The sequence below is a fragment of the Thunnus maccoyii genome, chromosome 23 (genome assembly GCF_910596095.1).
Source record: "Thunnus maccoyii chromosome 23, fThuMac1.1, whole genome shotgun sequence".
Lineage (NCBI taxonomy): Eukaryota > Metazoa > Chordata > Actinopteri > Scombriformes > Scombridae > Thunnus > Thunnus maccoyii.
Window position 1 is genome coordinate 5,780,084 of NC_056555.1, and position 20,025 is coordinate 5,800,108.

General features: G+C 40.9%; 3 protein-coding genes across 5 annotated transcripts; 2 read left to right on the forward strand and 1 right to left on the reverse strand.

Moving 5' to 3' along the window:
* Positions 1 to 130: 130 nt before the first annotated feature.
* On the forward strand, positions 131 to 4,364 carry apex1 (APEX nuclease (multifunctional DNA repair enzyme) 1). Of its 2 annotated transcripts, none has more exons than XM_042402798.1 (5): positions 131 to 226; positions 1,781 to 1,912; positions 2,047 to 2,210; positions 2,301 to 2,493; positions 3,301 to 4,364. In XM_042402798.1, the coding sequence occupies exons 2-5, from the start codon at positions 1,852 to 1,854 to the stop codon at positions 3,813 to 3,815; spliced, it is 933 nt and encodes a 310-aa protein (XP_042258732.1). In that variant the 5' UTR covers positions 131 to 226; positions 1,781 to 1,851; the 3' UTR covers positions 3,816 to 4,364. The 2 variants fall into 2 exon arrangements, with proteins under 2 accessions (XP_042258732.1, XP_042258731.1); XM_042402797.1 differs by lacking the exon at positions 131 to 226 and adding an exon at positions 274 to 381.
* On the reverse strand, positions 4,264 to 12,360 carry LOC121890493 (zinc finger protein 132-like). Its single transcript, XM_042402795.1, has 9 exons — positions 12,033 to 12,360; positions 10,600 to 10,802; positions 10,310 to 10,408; positions 10,055 to 10,150; positions 9,746 to 9,856; positions 7,918 to 8,041; positions 6,734 to 7,832; positions 6,163 to 6,215; positions 4,264 to 5,925 (listed from the first exon to the last, which is right to left on the reverse strand). Exons 1-9 carry the CDS (start codon positions 12,064 to 12,066, stop codon positions 4,658 to 4,660), a joined length of 3,087 nt encoding a protein of 1,028 aa, XP_042258729.1. The 5' UTR covers positions 12,067 to 12,360; the 3' UTR covers positions 4,264 to 4,657.
* A 194-nt stretch (positions 12,361 to 12,554) lies between these two features.
* On the forward strand, positions 12,555 to 19,795 carry selenoo2 (selenoprotein O2). 2 transcript variants are annotated; one of them, XM_042403511.1, is made up of 9 exons: positions 12,555 to 13,585; positions 14,636 to 14,839; positions 15,042 to 15,219; positions 15,369 to 15,499; positions 15,781 to 16,058; positions 16,140 to 16,302; positions 16,660 to 16,845; positions 17,619 to 17,775; positions 18,847 to 19,795. In XM_042403511.1, the coding sequence occupies exons 1-9, from the start codon at positions 13,152 to 13,154 to the stop codon at positions 19,012 to 19,014; spliced, it is 1,899 nt and encodes a 632-aa protein (XP_042259445.1). In that variant the 5' UTR covers positions 12,555 to 13,151; the 3' UTR covers positions 19,015 to 19,795. The 2 variants fall into 2 exon arrangements, with proteins under 2 accessions (XP_042259445.1, XP_042259446.1); XM_042403512.1 differs by having other exon boundaries at positions 14,765 to 14,839.
* Positions 19,796 to 20,025: the final 230 nt, after the last annotated feature.

Genomic DNA, 20,025 nt, shown 5'->3' on the forward strand with positions numbered 1-20,025 from the left:
AATGAGTAAAAACATGAGACGTTATGTTTATAACGTCATTTTAGTCAGGCAGTCACTTAGTGCAGCCAGCACGTGGCCAGAAATCTTTGCTGTGCTTTGTGTGTGTGTGTCCGACTTAGCCTACTTTCGGGGACAGCTTGTCCACTTGGGGACAAAATCCCCAAGTGGACAAGTCCCCAATTGATAAACGCTGATATTTGGGTCAGTGGTTATGGTTAGGGTTAGGGTAAGTCTCCAGAAAATTAATGTAAATCTATTTAATGTCCCCAAAACTAACCTAAGTAAACTTCAGTGTGTGTGTAAATGTGTGTATGTGTGTTTGGGGGGAGTGACTGTGGAGGAACACTTGTCTGCTCGTTGCATCCTGTTGTGAAAGTGCAAGTAAGGTTATTTGCATGTCTTTTCCCTGAAATGTGTAGCTAGTTTAACGTTATTTAACAGCATTTGCATTCGTAGGTGAATCCTATAAACCGTGAAAGAAGCTAAGTTAGCTGCTTTTCCCCATAACATCCTCCGAGGAGGCCTCCTGCTGCTGCTGCTGCATGTGTGCTCTTTGTCACACAGGAGATGCTAGCTATGCTAACGCTAGCCTCTAATCCTGCTTCGTAAAACCTTCAAAAGCTTCTGTCGTAGTAGTTTTTTTCTTCGTCTTCTGTATGCAGGCTGTCAATTTTGCACCCAGTGGATCTCATTAAATATCTTGCAGTTGGTGTGTTTAGCTATGTGCTCATCCACATGAAGGACTCGCATCCAACTTAACGCTCAGCGTGTTTTCCCCCTTTTGTCAGAAAGTTCCTTTTTTAAACATCCCAAAACTCACTTTACTTTTGCCAAGCTAACAAGCACCATTTGTAAAACACATGCATATGTTTTAAACTGAGGCGTTTGGTAACAGGATGTAGTCTTTGGGGAATACAGACATCCGTTCAGTCTATCTGCGGGTCTTAAAGTCTTAAAAGGTTTTCTTTGGGAAAAAAGGCCTTAGGAGGTATTTAAAAGTCTTAGGTTTCATTCAATAAGGTCTTAAACATTGTTCAAGCCTGCCATCAGTAGTAACGTTTATTATAAAATGTTTCTTAATGGAATTTAAGCAAAACTTGTCTGGAAAATCCCAAATTCTATTGTTCTAGACCCCTGACCTTAAATGAATGAGTTATTTTTGTTGGTTTATCCCATTGGCTGTATATAAATATCATCCATTCTTTATCTGATGCTTATCCACGTCCAGGTCATGATTCATGAGTTATTAGTTGTATTATTGGGAATGAATGTTAAATACTGGCCATATCATCCATGGTTTTTATTGATATCTTTCATACTTTCAGTAATCCAGTATTTGTATCTAGTAGATGGAAAAAAAATATTGATTCAGATACTAATTTTCATTTCAGACACAAGTCATTAACCAGTGTTTTGGACAATAATAATAATTTGATTTGTATAGTACTTTTCAATTGTCCGTGTGTCTTTTTTTATGCTGTAGATGGACAGAAGATAAAAGACAATCACACATTGAAAAAACAACAGTATTAAAAGATAGTGTCATATAAAAACCAGTGATTGGATAAAGCAACCAAAGAGTAAAAAGAAACATAAAATCTGGTGGTAACATCACAGAGCTTTATTATGCTAAAAAGTCCAGTAGTCAGATAAAAAAAAATGTAAAAACTTGAATAAAAATCTGTAGATTCTCCAGGTGTAATAGCACACAGTTGAGAACCACTGTGGTAAAAGTCTCCATTTCTGATGAACACTAAAATTTCTTTTTCTGTTTTTCCAGCGGCGTGTGTGCTGTTGTGTGTGCGTGTTGTGTGTCTGAGAAGTGTGTTTGCAGTCAGAGCGAGTTCAAGCATGAAGAGAGGCAAGAAGGCAGAGGAGGCGGCTGCAGACGGGGAAAATGACACAGGCTCCGGTACTACAGCGGGCATTAATGCACTTTTCACATACATGCAGTTCCCTACATTCTTTACATATTAAAACATATTCCAATACCTTCTTTCCCTAACAACACATATCTGATTTGCTGCTTACATCATGGCCTTATAGCTTCTGCAAAGAAAGCAAAGAAGGCTAAGGAGCCAGAGGCCCCAGTACTGTATGATGATCCTCCTGACAAGATGACCAGCAAAGATGGACGCAACGCCAACATGAAGATCACTTCCTGGAATGTTGATGGGCTGAGGGCCTGGGTGAAAAAGAAGGGCCTGGATGTGAGTTTGCAGTTAACTTAAGAAACATAAGCAACACCAATTATTTGCCAAGCTGTGGCTGGTTTTAATGCTTGTGTCCCTCTGTTCCAGTGGGTGCGTGAGGAGGCTCCGGATGTTTTGTGCCTGCAGGAGACCAAGTGTGCTGAGAAAGACCTGCCCGCCGACATTACCTCAATGCCCGAGTACCCGCACAAGTACTGGGCCACGTCAGATGAAAAGGACGGTTACAGTGGTGTGGCCATGCTCTGCAAGACTGAACCCCTCAAAGTGACCTATGGCATTGGTGAGTGGTGTCTTATGCTGTCCAATCTTTCATTGGAGGTCTAAACCTTCACTGGTGCCTGGAAATGGCAAAAATAAGTCTTAGTAGTAGGTCCAAGTTGATCACCTTTTTATGCTAGCAGTTGGACTCAAGGGACGGTAATGTCAGTTGGTTGGTCCACCACTAGACTAAAATATCACCACAACTATTGGGCTGACTGCTGTGAAATTTTGTATAGACATTCATTATCCCCAGAGGATGAATCCTAATAACTTTGGTGATCCCATGATGTTTCCTTTAGCACCACCATGAAGTTGACATTTGTGGTTTTGAGTTTAATGTCTCTATTGGATTGTCATAAATTTTTCTTTTACAGGCATTGAAGTTTCTCTCAGGATAACTAATCTTTGGTGATTCTTTCTCCGTCCATATAGTGCCATCATCAAGTCAAAAATGTAATTTGGTAGCACCAGCACTTTGACTTACAACAACACACCTTCAAAACTATTGACATTCCCATTAGCTTCTGCTATGGTCAACATGGTATATACCTGCTAAATATTAGCATCGTCATCGTGAGCATGTTTGTACACCTTTTTGATGTGGTTAACATTTACATATTATGGTAATAGTTGTTAAGTAGACTGTCAGGCTGAACAGTGATTTGGCCTTGCTTGACAGTCTTTATCTTCATATCAATTGTGAACACACTACACTTGAAATTAAAGTACTAAAGCAAAGTAATTTTAAAACTGAACCTGTGTTTAAGTGATGATTAAGTATCTACATTCAATTTTTAACTGAACCTCCTCTATCAATCCCCCCCAGGCAAAGAGGAGCATGACAAGGAGGGCCGTGTCATTACTGCAGAGTTCCCCAGCTTCTTCCTGGTGACAGCATATATACCAAATGCTAGCAGAGGTCTTGTGCGCCTAGATTACCGCAAAACCTGGGATGTAGACTTCCGGGCATACCTGTGCAACCTGGACAAGCAGAAGCCCCTGGTGTTGTGCGGCGACCTCAATGTGGCACACCAGGAGATCGACCTGAAGAACCCGAAGGGGAACAAGAAAAACGCAGGCTTCACCCCTGAGGAGCGCGAGGGCTTCAGCCAGCTGCTGGCGGCCGGTTTCACCGACAGCTTTCGTGAGCTCTACCCTGAGCAGACCAACGCCTACACCTTCTGGACCTACATGATGAACGCCCGCTCAAAGAACGTGGGCTGGCGACTCGATTACTTTGTGCTGTCGTCCGCTCTGCTGCCAGGCCTTTGCGACAGTAAGATCCGCAACAAGGTGATGGGAAGCGACCACTGCCCCATCACTCTGCACATAACAGTGTAGGTTACTCTGGTCAGCAAGCCTACTGCTTTGCAGAGCTCTGTTAGAGTGAAGCATCACCTACTTGGGAAGTCTTGCATCTGTTGAAATTTCTCAAAGGTGAAGTTCTCAGTAAATTCAGCAGTAGCTTCATTGTCTATTACCTTTATCTTTTTTCACATGAAACTTTAATAAACATAATGCCCATTTGTCCTTTCTGTAATTGATGTTTGTCAGTAAAACACAACAATGCAAAATTAAATTCCTCTTGGCTGTCCTGTCTGATGATCCAACACTAAATACTCAAAGATATGTAAGCTCATATTCAACAATGATTTAAGACCAGTTGTAGAACTCTCACAAAGTGGCTCCTGTCTGTACTACTGCTGACCAGAAACAAAAGTCTCTGCCACACGACCTGCGGGATGTTTTTTGTTACTGTTTGAAATGAAACCACTGCTCTTGTAACTTGTTCTGGCACAAAAAGGTTAACGCTTTTATTCCAAACCAGTGTTAAATTTTCTGTTGTAAAACATGCCCACACTTCTGAATAAAGACTGGATTTCTGTAGAACTTTCTTGTGTTCGTTATTTGAAGACATAGAGCCAAGATGTTAACTTTACATATTCCTCTGCTCAGTGTGGTTTAATTACAACACAACCATGAAATCAAATGCATTCAGTCTATGAAAATAGGGGATATTCAACATGAACCTGTTCTTGCTAGAAGTAGATTTACAGCAGTTCATTGGAGATAAAGCCACAGTAATGCATCTAGAGTTGTCTTTGTCCCAGTCTAAACTATATGGAATTATACCATTTTAATTTCCAAATATACATTTTCAGAGAAGTTAAAGTCTTGACTGTCTATGTTAACTTCATGATATGTGTTCGTTGATGCATTTTAAGATGATATGATTGCCTAAAGCCTTTCCCACATTCTACACATAGGTACGGTTTTTCCCCCGTATGTGTTTGCTGGTGTCTTTTCAGCCGATTGGCACTGAGGAAGCTCTTGTCACACTCGGCACAGGAATACGGGCGGACTCCGGTGTGGTAGCGCAGGTGAATGGTCAGGTAGCAAGACTGTGTGAATTTCTTGCCACAGTGGGGACACTGAAAGGGCTTGTGGCCTGTGTGGAAACGCTCGTGCTTCAGAAGCTCTGCATGGGAAAAGAAACCCTTCCCGCAGTCGGAGCACAGGTACGGCCTCTCGCCTGAATGCGTCAGCTCGTGTCTGATTAAAGTTGCCTTATAGACAAAACTCTTGTCGCACTGTGAGCAGCTGAAAACATTTTCCCTGGTGTGGCAGCGCTCGTGTTTCTTCATGTTGCGTTCCCTTTTGAAGCACTTGCCACAGTAGGAACACATGAAGGGCATTTCCTCTGAGTGGATCTTCATGTGGCTCACCAAACCGCCCTTGTAGAGGAATCCTTTGCCACACTGTGTACATGTGTGTGGCCGCTCTTTTTGATGGATGCGTTGGTGCGCTGTGAGAGCTGCTCGGTAGGCGAAGCTCTTCCCGCAGTTGCAGGTGTGCACTCTCTCTTCTTGATGAGTCTGGAGGTGCCTGTTGAGGTAGCTGACACAGCTGAAGCCCAAGTCACAGCGAGGGCATTTGTGAGAACGCTCCACCTTGTTGGCATCTTCACCATGGGTCTTCAGGTGCCTCACCAGTGCAGACTTCCAGGCAAACGCCCGGCCACACTCCGAACACAGGTACTCGCCATTCTCCATGTGGGTGCTCTTATGCTCCCTCTGAGCCACCAAGGACTTGAAGAACTCCCCGCAGATCAGGCACTCGTACTTGCGTCCGGACTTGTGCGTCTGCTTGTGCCTCTCCAGTGATTGTTTGAAGGAGAAACGCCGTCCACACTGAGAACAAAGGAAGGGCTGCTCGCCTGTGTGGATTCGCTGGTGGGCTTTTAGTAAGGACTGGAACTTGAAGCTCTTCTCACAGTCTGGACAACTAAAACGTCCCTCCTCCTCTGTGAGGGACTGAAGGGACAGCTTGTCATCCTCAACCTCAACAGAGTGAACTTTGTCAATGTGCTGCTGGACCTGCGCTTCTTCTGAATGGTGGAAGGAGCAGTTAGGACAGGAGAAAGCCTCCGATGGTCCATCTGCAACAGAACCTTATGGAGAAACAAAGCTATTTTAAGACTACAGCAAGAAATTAAAGAAGGAAAATGTTCAACTTTTTTGAAATTTATTGCTTATAACTTAATTTACTTATGGACACATGGATTCACATTCTGCTTGTAATTTAAAGGTTAACACAATTTTAAATAGTGTCAGTTCTCTTATCTCTCTAAATATGTAATTTTGGTGAGGAAGATCAAAAGATTATATTTCTAAAAATGAACACTCACTTTCATCGCTGTCCTTTGATGAGACCGCGGTTGACCCATAGGAGTGTTCTGCACTGTTAAAAAGAAAGGAAAAATCACCAAGAGGCACACGAGTTGCTGGATGTCTCACCATACATAACAATTTCAAGATTTAATTTGTCATTCGATATGTGCAGTGAAATGCATGGTGGCACACTAGGCTGTGCTAACAGGTCAGTGTGCAAATAAAAATTAAGAAACCGAATATAAGTAAAAATAAGAATTATAAAGAATTAAAATGAAAGATAAAATATTTGTACTATAGGTAGTAAAATGCACAAGTGTATATTGGCCTGGTGCAATTTTGATAATAAAGTATTTAAGTCTATGTACTAAGTCTGTTATAAAAACTGAACTATTAAGTTTTAATCATGGGCTGTTCTCAAATTTACCAAGTTTAAAACAACATATTGACACAGACATATGTCATCATAATGACACACAAAACTGCAACTCTGTATCATTGTGCAAGAACAACAAAAACATTACTGAAGGAAACCATTTGTGAGACAGAAACAAATAAGAAGTGGTTAATGAGGCCAGATGATTTTACCAATTGAAAGGCAAAGGCTTCAGCGCTGGAGGATTCGCCCTGGTGATCTCCTTCTTTCTCTTAGTGGTCATGCGCTTCTGCAAATTTATCACCTGGATCTTCATGGTGGGTTTGCGTTTGCGCCCACTTGTGCGCACTTTGATCAGGGAAATGACTTGTTCAGGGAGCATGCCTCCAGGCTCCGAGGTGGGACACTTGCTGCTCTGAACCTCTGCATTCTCTGGATCATGATCAGAGTTATCATCTGCTTGCACCTGGCAGTCAGGTTCAGTGAGTGCAACAACCTCTTTTCCTTCTTCACGGCTCCCTGGAGTCTTGTTTGCGTTGTGGTCATCAGTGTGAGTTTTCAGGTGCCTCGCAAGTGCCAGCTCCCAGTTGAATTTTTTGCTGCACTGCTGGCATGTGTAAACACCTTCTTCCATGTGTGTTTGCTTATGCTCCGTGCGGGCCAACAAGGAGTGGAAGGTCTCCCCGCAGACAACGCAGTTGTACTTGCGTCCGGTTTTGTGAGTGTTTCTGTGCCTGTCGAGGGACTGTCTGAAAGAGAAGCAGCGGCCGCACTCGTTGCATCGGTGGGGGCGTTCACCAGTGTGGATGACCCTGTGTGCGGTTAGCGAAGAAGCAAACTTAAATTTCTTCTCACAGTCTGGGCAGTCATGAGGTCCCAAAGAGATCTGATGCTGAGAGGATGCTGAGTCATAGTTAACTTTTGCATGACCGATGTTTATCAAACCACTTGCAGGCTTTTCTTGTGTTGTTTCCTTCCCTGCTTCTCCTACTTCCTCCTCCCTGGCCGTCTCTTCTGTGAGCACTACCAGTGAATCTTCAGCCGCTGTGCTACTGTCTGTTCCTTCAAAGCAGTTTTCTCCCAGCACCACCTCTACGTCGGTGCTCGCGCCTAGTTCAACCTCTGCATAATCTGTCACTGTGATGATTTCAACTGCTACGTCATCCACGAATGAAACAGTGGTGTGTGTGTCATCGTTGAGGTCTTGCAGCGGATCTGACTGGTTGGCTTGTTCTTTTGGCTTTGCCATTCTGCTGGTGGGAACTGCAGAGAGGGAGGAGAGGATGCTGTCGCCCATACTCGAGGGTGGAACTGCGCAAAAAACGAGTGAAACTAAAGTTATTATCTTGTCCTCAAACTTGAAATGCAATAGCAGTGGTTATGGGAAGTTACTTACCATGTTGCTCTAAATGCTGGAGGTGTTTGTGGTGCTGGAGCAAAGTCTTCAGGTCTGTAGGTTCAGAGACTGAACACACACAATCCTCCAACACAGAACCTTCAGCTCCAAGCCAGGAAACAGTCTGCGAGTAATGTATGACAGCACACATCACCACAGATCCAATATCATCAAAAATGATAAAGCCTTAATGAAATAAACAAAGATTTAAATTTCTAAAGCAGGACACTGAGACACCAGAATTGCAGATTGAACACCTGTAGGACAAATTACTGGTTAATAATATTTAGAATTTATTTTGTCTGGTTATCTCGGATTTAAAGTGTTACTACTTTTGATGAGATGAGAGTAGCGCTGCACATCATTGAAGGATAGGTTCACAGTTTTTAACGTTTGTCTTAAAACAATAGCCAGGTGCCCATATAAACACTAAAACAGGTTTTGCTTACTGTAATCATTCCTAATGATCACAGTAGCCATTAAAAGATCATAATTTTTAAGGGCTTCCAATGAAAGCTGTTAGTGTGTTATTGTACCTTGTTTCTATTACACTGTACATAGTCTATGCATGAGATATAGTATATACACACAGGATAAAGCAGAGAGAGGAACAGTGGAAGCAACTACCCATGGCCCCAACATGGGAAGGGCTGACAAAAAGCATTTTTTTTCCCTGCAGGTTTTTAAATTAGACTTATATCAAGTAGTCATTTGCAGCACTTTACTTACTTTACTAGTAAAGTAATTTAAACTGAGGTATTATTATTTAACATCACTTCCTGTATTAAGACAGGTCAATCAGTTTGAGAGCAACAGCAGCTTCCAATCCTGTGTATTCAGTCTTAATACTGGGTCTACCTTTCTGTGTATATTAAGAATGTGCCTTTAAAGTCTCTAAAGTTTTATTATACTTTTATGTTGCAGCAGACTGGGCTAGCACTTCTTCATCTTAGTTCGGCATATAAAACATGATTCCAGTGAACTCTTCTTCTGTTGTCTTATTATGGAATACAGTCACACATTAATAATTTCTCGGTGTAGGGGCCCAGAGTAAGATGGTTTTCCACCTTTGTCTCAGGGTATAATGAACATCTTTTAAAAATGTGATGGAAATATAATGTTCTAAAACCTCATAGTGAAAGCTTCACACAGCAATTACAGTATGGTGAGAAAAGGTGACTAAAAATGTATTAAACACTTGATTACTGATTACATGCATATTACTTATATGTATGTGTACACTTGGTCCTTCAGTTATTTGTTCAGATGAGAAGATGGAAGTACTAAAAGGGGAGGGGGCCCCACTGAAGCTTCATATGCTCAGATTTTTGTGCTAGACCACTGTAAGTAGTGAGGTGACTTAACATTGCAGCTATCTCACAATTGCTTTTGGACCTCACATGTCTGATTGAACTGTTTAGTGAGTGTGATGTTGTGGGGAAAGAAGCTGTTGTATAGATGTACAGTGTTCTGTAGCGCCTACCAGAGGGGAGATGTTGACACAACTTTAGTTCCATCATTCACTTCTTATGGGATAATTGTTATCATTCATAGTTAATACATACAGTACAGTGTGATGTACTGGCAAGCATATATGATTAACCTGTAATATGGCTGGAGCTCATTTACGTGCTACATACTCCCTCTAGTGGTCTTGGTAATGCTGTGGTAAGCCTCTAACTGTAATGTAACATTTCCCCTGTTATATAAGTCTGTAGTAGTAGTAGTAGTAGTAAAGTAGTTGACTATTTCAGTTAGTCTTTCTTTGTTTTTACATGTGATACTCATTGTTACCTTTTTATCCAAATGACATAACGACACCGCTCACCTGCTCAAGGTCAGGAACCGGCAACAGCTGAGCAAGTCGACAGAGGAACTCCCAAAACAGAGTCTGCAAATCACGGTCATACTGTGGTCCATACTCAGCAGGGAAGACCTCCTTTAAAAGACAATAAAAGACTGTCATAACTCTTTCACTGCATCATAAATACTAAAGCGATTCAACAACTAACTGAATGTGTGCAACTAACAGAACCCATCTTCATACAAATTACAACCATTAACAATAAGCTATAAAGACAGGTAAAATTTACAGGTGTGTTTGGCTCAACAGAGGTCTAAATGATAAGTGACTTACCATGAAAAAGTCTTGTCTCTCTTCAGGATCTTTGAGCAGAGTCTGAATTAACCCCAGAAAGCGAACCACTACTTCCTCCTCTTCTGATTCTTTTATCTGCAATATCATAGAAGTTCACTACTGGATAGTCGCTGGAGTGGTGTTGATCAATTTGTTGCCCGGCCAGCAACGGCATATGTTTACATTAACAAAAAGTGAGCTTAACAGAGCAGTTGGATTTTGAAAAATCAATTAATCTATACTGTAGACACTTACATCTACCAGGGAAGGGTGTTGTGATTTAATCTTGTCCAAGTGACACAATATGAAGTCAGGTTCCACATGCTGTTCACTTCGGCACAACTCAAGAATATACTGTAGAGGAGAAAAACAAACACTGCATCAAAATACTACTGTGTTCACAATACAGTACATACATCATTAGTTGTCTGTAAATGTAACTATATACTATATCCTAGCCTCCATCTTACATAACAACATTTAACATTAGCTTTGAATCAGCTGATAAATGAGGATAACCTCTCATGTCCTCCACTGACACCCACCCTAGCTCTTAACCCCAGGTTAAGTTGTGTCCTGTGCTTGTACATCAGCAGCTCTGGGACCATGTCATTCACCAAAGAGACAAACTCTGCCACTTTCCAGTAGTTCATGACATCTTGTTTCTTCAGCACCTGCCACATAGAAGCGGTCATGAGCTGAAAAGGTGGGACCAGGAGGCGCAGTGACGCCAGAGGTAAAGGGTTGCCTGAAAAACAGAAATGCACAGGTGAATGAAGCAGACCTGTCTGTCCCACTTATTATCCTAATTTAATCACTAACATTTTCCTTGTCAGACACGATATCTGTCTATAAGTTGTCAACCCTATTATCAGAACACTGGACTGTGTGATGATGGGAAGTCAAACTGGGGCAGTTATTTTCAGCTGATTTGACATTTTTCTAACACTTGATTTTTAATGTTTTTCAATCACACAATACAATTATGTACAATGATTCTTATATTTACAAAAACACCATTTGCATATAGACATAAAATATTAAAGTTCTCCTCCACTCAAATATTTTTTCTTCTTGTTCCTTCAGTTGGATGTTTGAGCTTCACTGAGCAGAATGATGTACGTGCAGAGTGTGTTTTCACATTCATCTGCTGAAAGTGGAAAGTTTCTCTGTGATCACTGAAAATCTGATTTTAAGGGGTGGGCCCATGAAAATGATTTGTGACTTCACAACTAGTTTGGAGCCAATCCTGGTCCAATATTCAATTTACCCAACTTGAAGCCTCAAGTGCACAAACACTGAAAATTGACTTTTTGATGAAGTGAAGTGGACATTTTGTGTCCAGCAGTTGAACTTTTGAATTGAAGAATATTTGTATATTCATAGATTGTGGAATTTTTAATGAGGGAGAAGGAGGAGATGCAATTTTTTAGAATTTTAGCAAGATAATTGATCTATTTTATGGAAAAACCATATCAGACACAAATCATTATTCAAAGTAGAGTATTTAATACATCTTAAAACATGTCTGGAGGGGATCTTTAAAATTGCTATATTTCCCGTCTCTAATTCTAGCTCAGAAGGAGGATCTTTCCTCTCCTTTGCTTTTGTCTGTTAGCTATATTTATAGCGACACAAGAACAGAGATCTGTTTTGAATGCAACCTTGCTGAAAACACTGAGTGCATGTTCAATAACGACAATGTTCCTAAAACCAAGTCAGCTACACTTTTGCCATGCTTGTACGAATTATTCATGGAAATGCAGCATTCATAAGACGATATGCATGCAAAGTGATTTGTGACGCAAACTAAAACCTGTCAAGATACAACCTGAAAATAAGCCAACAAACTAGCTTAATAAGCTAATTTAGCTTGAGTCGAAGCACTGAGAAAAGTTAAAGTTAGCTGAACTATCGCCAACTCCAAGTTTTCCAACAAATAGGCTTATATTCGTTCTTGCTTTCCCAACAAACCAACCTTTAGAAATGGTCGCGAAAACATTTGAGTCCATCTTCTCTCACACCGGTGCTGATGAAAGTTTGACTGCGGTTAGCTGCTTTTAGCCGGCTAGCTAGCTACTTTACCCAGGCACGGTTTACTGATATTGGCAGTTAATGGATGACACAGACTGGGGCAGCTATTCGACTTTAAGTGCAAAACCTCCCCTCTAACTTAGGAGACGAACTCCAAATAATCGCGAGCACTGTCAAAACAAACTGTTACATGGTGAATTGATTTGTTGTCGGAGACTTCTTCACTATTTAGATTATCCGACACATGGCGTTCTTCTTGTTGCGTTACTGCCACCTGCTGGAGATTCTTTGCATCACCCCGAGCACTGCTTACCCTATATCCCTCTCTGTATTACACTATACCCTATTATGTATTACCCTGTAATACAGAGTAGTTTTCACTCTTGATCCTTGGTGTGATCAGAAGCAAAATACATAAAAACACAGATATGTGAATATTGCTTATTTCACAACTAAGTACATGCACATTACATATACGCACATTACATATACTGTTTATACATTTTCACATTCCCAGTCAATATCTTGCACATTATTTCTGAACTCAACTGCTCTCTTCTGTAAAATGTTATTGTCTGTAAAATGTTATTTATATATTTGTACCGCCTGTCTTTTGCAGTAGTTGTATTTTTCTTACTTTGATACTTGTTTTTCTCTCGTCTTCTGTTTTTTTATTGTCATGCACCACAACAACAAGGTAAATTTCTTATATGTGCAAACTTACATGGCAATAAATCTGATTCAGCTACTACAAATTTGATGGTTTTGTAGGCTTTACTTGAGTATTTCCATTTTCTGATACTTTTACTTCCACCCCACTACATTCCAGAGGAGAATATTGCTTTGACCTACATTTAGCTGATAAGTAACATTTTGAATGCGGGACTTATATTTCTGATGAGCACTTTTACATTGTGGTATTGACACTTTTAATTGAGTAAAGGGTCTGAATACTTTTTTCACCACTGAGCACTGTCTCTCGTAGGCTACTGAAAAGTGCCACACACTGACGCCACCACATAGTCTTGTTCATCAGGACTGGGTCGCATAAGCTCCAGGATTCATGGAGCCCTCTCAGTGCGAGTCCTCGGCTCTGGAGCGCTTACCTTTCAACAACATCGCACTGAACAGGCTGCCGGTGGATGACTCGGAGGAGCCCGGGTCCCGGACCGTCCCGGCGGCGTGTTTCTCCCGAATTCGAGCTCTTCAGCCGCTAGCGCGCCCGACCTTCGTGGCTCTATCCCAGTCAGCGCTGGCTCTGCTCGGCCTGGGAGTGCAGGATGTGCTGAGTGATCCTCTGGGCCCGGAGTATTTGAGTGGCTCCCGGCTGCTGCCGGGCTCCCAGCCGGCTGCGCACTGTTACAGCGGTCACCAGTTTGGGCTGTTTGCGGGTCAGCTGGGAGATGGAGCGGTGATGTACCTGGGGGAGGTAGAGTCCGTCACCCATGGGCGATGGGAGATTCAGGTGAAAGGTGCAGGAATCACACCTTACTCCAGGTAATTTTTGCTATTCTGATGTGCTGACAGCTCAGGTATTTGTTGTTTTCTTTCATGTATTTACCATCTCATCTTGAAGACCACATATTTGGTGCAGTTTAACCATCACAACAATCTGGTCTGGGACAAAATATCTATAATGTTTGATGCATTTTTCTCTCATCAAATGTAAATAAGACACTTTGAGCAAGTGACACAGCAGATCCTCCATAAGCCTTCCTCACTAGAGGCATGTGAATGCACTTATCCCAGGGAGAGCTGCTTATGAGCTTAACTGCTTGGCACACATCAAATGCATCCCTTTGCTTAACTCACAATAGCGCTCCATAAAACCAATTTCCCCAGCCGATTTATTAGTTTGAACACATGTAGTATAAGGAATGTTAGAGACATTTTCTAATTCATGACATACAGCATATCTGACCAGTATCACCTCTCTTCACAATCCCAGTAATGGCAAAACACATTTGAGTCAACATTTTGCTACTGTACTGTATGTTTTTCCATAAACACTTAGGAAATTTGTAACATGAAACATCACTGGCATCGAGCATGTTCATCCCAGACCTAGCAGTTTGACAAAAAAAAGGTCCCCTTACTAGATTTTTCCCGACCTGTCAACCACTTTTCATAGTCCTCCCAGTGGATGGAGTTTGTACAGCTGTCAAACTTAAAGCTCTAGAAAAAAATTTTTTTACATTAAATTTCACACTCATCCACTGATGTGTGAATTCATATGCATTGAATTTACATAATGTGTTGGATCTCTGTCCTAAGTTATGTTAAGTTTTATATTGTTTATAATTTGTGCTTTTTTGCCTAGACTTCTTGTGGGAGACAGTCAATTAAAGAAAAACTACTATAAATGTAATACAATACCATATATATTGATGGAATAACTGATTTAGTTTACGTGGCTCACAAAAACAACACTGTTATATTTTGAAGATTTGTTGAACAACATTCAACATATTTCCAGTACCAGCAATTTGTAATATTTTCAACTCATGCACTGGTTAATCAGAGCTGGACACATTGCAATTTTCTCAGAGATGGTGATGGCAGGAAGGTGCTTCGCTCCAGCATCAGAGAGTTCTTGTGCAGCGAGGCCATGGCTGCCCTGGGGATACCCAGCACCCGTGCAGCCTCCCTTGTGACCTCTGACCTCTATGTCAGCAGGGATCCTCTGAACAGTGGCCAGCGCATTGATGAGCGCTGCTCAGTTGTCCTGCGTCTCGCCCCTTCCTTCATCAGGTAATCAAGTTTTTCTTGAGTTTATCACTTTTGCCATAGTGATGTCTGTAAAAAATATGGATCAAAGTGTAAAATTGAACTAAAATGCAACTAAGATGAAAATCTGACCTCATACAGAAAAACCCATGAGTAATGATTTGTACTTTGTGAAAAATCATATGAAACCATTCCAGAAACAGACATCTCTCTTTCCTTTGTTTAGGTTTGGATCTTTTGAGATATTTCTGGGCCGAGATGGATTCTCAGGCCTGCAGGGTCCCAGCACAGGGCGGCATGACATTCGCGCTCAGCTGCTGGATTATGTCATCGAGACTTTCTTTCCTTCTATTCAACAGGCTTATAGCAACAGGAAAAACAGGAATTTGGCTTTTTTCAGAGAGGTGAAAAGCTTAAATGTTTCTCTCAGAGGATGTAAGGATGTAGGATACAATAATGAACTGAGTGCTGAACATGGCAAACATGGTATAGGATTTAATTCATGCTGGTGTTTTAGCATTTTGATCATCAAATTGGACTTGTTTTTGCCCAGGTGATGGTGCGAACTGCTAAACTAGTGGCCCAGTGGCAGTGTGTTGGGTTTTGCCATGGCGTGCTAAACACAGACAATATGAGCATCCTGGGTCTGACTCTGGATTATGGCCCCTTTGGTTTCATGGACAGGTAGGCTGCTGAAAGCACAAGTAAGTGTCATGTGCACATCTTTACATTTAAGTTTGCCAGTTAGATTACTTGTAATCTGAAAAACTGGTTCTTCAGCTATAAGTGAGGTTAAAAATAAATATATATTTCAGCTCTGCCTCAGTAACATTGCTCTAAAAGTGAGATTATAATCTGTTTTGACATTCAGTGTCTAAAAAGAAGATAAGAATTTACATAAAAACAATATTTAATGCAATGTGTTGCGTCATATTCTACATGAAAACTCTCCCACCTTGTGTCAGATTTGATCCAGATTTTGTTTGCAACGCCTCAGACAAAAGAGGGCGATACTCATACCAAGCCCAGCCGTCCATGTGCCGCTGGAACCTGGCTCGCCTGGCGGAGGCATTGGGCTCTGAGCTGGATGCAGCCAAGGCCAGAGCTATCCTGGATGAATTTATGCCCACATATGAAACCTTCTACCTGTCTATCATGAGGAAGAAATTGGGCCTTGTGAGGAAAGAAGAGGCAGAGGACAGAGAGCTCATATCAGACCTGCTGCATCTCATGCACAATACTGGTACAAGGAGTTATGTAAGATAGATGGAGATGTCAGGGAACAATATATACAACAGTATAGTTATTTTGGGGTTTTTTTCAGGTGCAGATTATACCAACACCTTCCACCTGCTGAGCCGTGTGCCCTGGCCTGAGGAGGGTGAGAGTGAGAGGGCGACAGTCGGGCCAGTAGTGGACCTCATCCTAGAGCAGTGTGCCTCTATTGAGGAGCTAAAGGTGGCTAATAAGCCAACTATGGAGAACCGGTGAGGGGGTGTATGGTGGTTGGGTATATGTATGCTTTTTTATAGAGCAGCTATAATGAGAACATAAAGTCTCTAGCTACCCCACCATATACTCCCAATGAACATACATTTAGTCCTACCTGAGCAAATATCTTTCACCATCTAATCTGTTTTTCCTTTTATATGCAAGCATTTTGGGAAAAAATCTTACCAAGAAAATATGTAAGTTAAATGTGTTTTGTGGTATTTGGAAAGACTTATCCATACAACTGAGGCAGACATACATGGAACAGCATGTAGAACTAGAGCTAGATTTATGGACAACATCAAGCATTTTTCCTTTTCCCCAATCATCTTTAGCATCTGCCTTGTTTTTAGTGAGTTGGCGATGATTTTGTCCATGGCACAAACCAACCCAGTCATGTTTGGCATGGTGGCAGACAGGCCAGGTGTGTCCCACCAGCTGGACCTAATGTGCCGACTAAAGGAGCTGCTTGAGACGGATCAGGATGAGCTCAAGGAAAAGCATCATGATGACTGGATTCGCTGGGTTAGCCGATACAGGTAAGAAAAGAAAAACACGGGTACAAAGAGGTGCACTAAAAAGTTGCATATTCATATAATGTGATTGATAAATAACAGGCAGTATTTGGCTTGTTTCTTGGGTTAAGGCTGAAAATGACCTTTATGTAATGATTATAATGATAATGATTATATTTACATAATGTTTAAGATTTGACCTTATTCCTACATTTGTCAGTCCAGTTTCAAAGGATGGAACACGCTTACTTCCTGTTGCTGGCTGCAATTTAAAGTTGCACTAATTAAATTTTTTACATTAATAATGGATTAAATGGCTACTTCTTAAACGTCACTCATAGTGGTGAACCCACAGAAAATGATTACCCAACTCTGCAGTTCCCCTAGCTTACTTGTTTTAGTTTTACGGCCTGCAACTTAAATGTATTAGTACAGTCTCACTGCTTGCATCAAACTAATTTCAAGCAGCAACAGGCTGATTTTTGAGCAAAAAAGCCAAAACAGAGCTAAAAGGAGAATCACTTAGATTTGCAGTTACATTTGTGATTTAATCTACAATTTAATGTTAATGTTGCTCCATATGTGCTAATATGTGTAACTAGGCAACTGTTTGCTAACACGTTCGCAATGCCCACTTTATCAGGTGATAATATATCAGTGTTGTGTTTACAGCTTGTTGCACTGCCCCATGAGGCTGACAAAAATAAATTGTTGCTGCTTTAAACATAGTATCTGCTGGTATCATTGAACAAAGAGCGAAGACTCTTTTTGTAATTTTTCTTTTGCCGCAATACCAGGAGGCGTTTAACCAGGGAGTGTGATGGCACAAGTGACTTGTCCCTCATCATAAAGGAGAGACTCAATGTGATGAACAGCACCAACCCCCGTGTCGTCTTACGCAACTACATCGCCCAGAATGCAATTCAGGCTGCTGAAAAGGGAGACTTCTCTGAGGTCAAGAGACCATTGAAAATTCTTTTCTTTCCTTTTCAAAATCACTATTGCCACACAGGCCTAAGCAGCTGCTGGTCTACACTAGTTCACTAGTGTATCACAGGGTTCCCTTGGGAAACTGGTTAAGCAGAGGTTTAAGCACTCTTACCTCCCCCAAATGTCCTCAATTTTTATTTCAAATACTAAATTAAAAACATCCCACCAAATGGTGTCTTCAGTCACACAATCAATAGAAAACACAGGCAGTGATACACTGGATAACTTTTAAGCTAGTACCTAAAGAGGATGAATTTTACACTAAAATGCTGCTCACTGGGTATTGTTAACCTCAGTTCCTGTGTCAGTGTCATCCTTCTGAAGTTAGTATTTTCAATAACGCTGTACATGGGTGTCCCTGTGAATAAAACAGCACATGGCTTCAGTAACCAGGAGGAGCTTAGGGCCAGTTGGAAGTGCTAATGCTAGTGTTACTTGTCTTGTGTTATTTGGAAAGATTGTTGTGTTGTCTTTGGAGAGATTGGTTTTTGACAGCCATACATATAGATATTTCCAAATTTCATGCAGAATTTAGGTCAGATCTGTGGTTGCGTATCAATGTAGCCAAATCTTTATTAAGTCTAATTTTGTATTTCCTCAAAATGTAATAATTTCTTCTGACATTAGTGGAGGCTTTCTTTATTTCAAGCAAGGCAGAGCACCACCTCTATTAATTACGGTATCATATAATATTTCATGATAGTTCTCTAATATTCCTTTAGAAACATACAGTGTTTATAAGTTTATTGTATTGTTGTCTTGAGTCAATGAGTTGAGTCAATGAATCCACCAGTAGGTGGAAACAAATGGCCATCATTGGTACAGATACACAGACATCAGTAAACTCCATGTTGCTGTGAGACCAGCAGCTCCTGTAATAGACTTAGTTGTCTTAATGAAGTTTGTATTTTTATGTACTTTGATTTTTGTTTTATGCAGTTTAAACCCAATTTCTTTTTTTATTTAGTAGTATTTCTTCTTATTTTCTTTCCTAAGAATTGGTAGTAGTCATCTTATCTGTACCTTGGTTTGCAGGTCAACAGGGTCCTCAGAGTTCTGGAGAAACCATATTCTGATGCATTTGGGCTGGAGCCTTTGGATGGATCTAATGCATGTAGTGAAAACGAGCAGAAAGGCAGGGAACTGACTGTTGGCTACAACAGGAAGTCTCCTTCCTGGGCACAAAAAATTTGCGTCACTTGATCCTCATAGAGCCTCCCAGGTGGCAGAAGGAGAGAGGTCTGCTTTCACTGTTGGACCACATACAGTAGACCACAGTTGTCAGCGCAAACAAGATCTGGGTTGTCGGTGTGAAAGGAAATTAATGGTTTGGCACTAACATGTCAGTTTTTCTCTCCACTCCCATTGTTCCCACGTCTGACTTGGTTTCTCTCCTAGCTGAAGGAGGATGTTACAGTTTGTAACCCAGTGTGTTCCAGTGTTCATCAGGATTGGCATAGATTTTGATTTGTGTGGTCATTTCATCCTGTAACTAATAATACAACAGCATCAAATTTCAAAACAATTGGTGCAATCAACAAAGAACAATTAAAAAGATTGGTGATAGTAAAAAGCAGGCAAGTTTTGTCACACCGACAAGAAGTCAATGCATTTAGCTGATGAAGTATGATGGCTCAGATGACCAGTCACATAATGACCTGTCTGGGTCTGAAACACCAAGAACACACTCATAGAACACTCATGTACTTAATGAATATATAAGGTCAGCATCTTCAATTGTATAGAAGCAGAATTATGTCAAATTAAATTCAGTTAGTTTAACATAGCTGTATCACAAATGAGCTCAAACATGCTACTGTTAGTAACTGAAACCTACTGTAGGAATATGATATGATTGGTCATATATCTTTGTAACAGTTTCTCAATAAAGTCTGTTAAATAACTGTAGATGTTTGTTTAAACCTATAAGAAGACATATGTACATTCCAGCATTTTCTCAATATCGGAATAAATGATTTTCCAATATCTTACTACATCGATAATATCCCTTATTTTTATTTTCTGTCACTATTTATCCACTGAAAACCTACATCAACTTCACAACAGCTGTCTATATATGGTAGTATACACTCATTAACACCTGTTGATAAATGGCTTATTGCACATTATAATGTAGTCATGAGCAGATATAAGGACATCTTAAAGTGTTTATCACTGTACAGTCGTCATCAGCAATTACAACATCTCTTATGT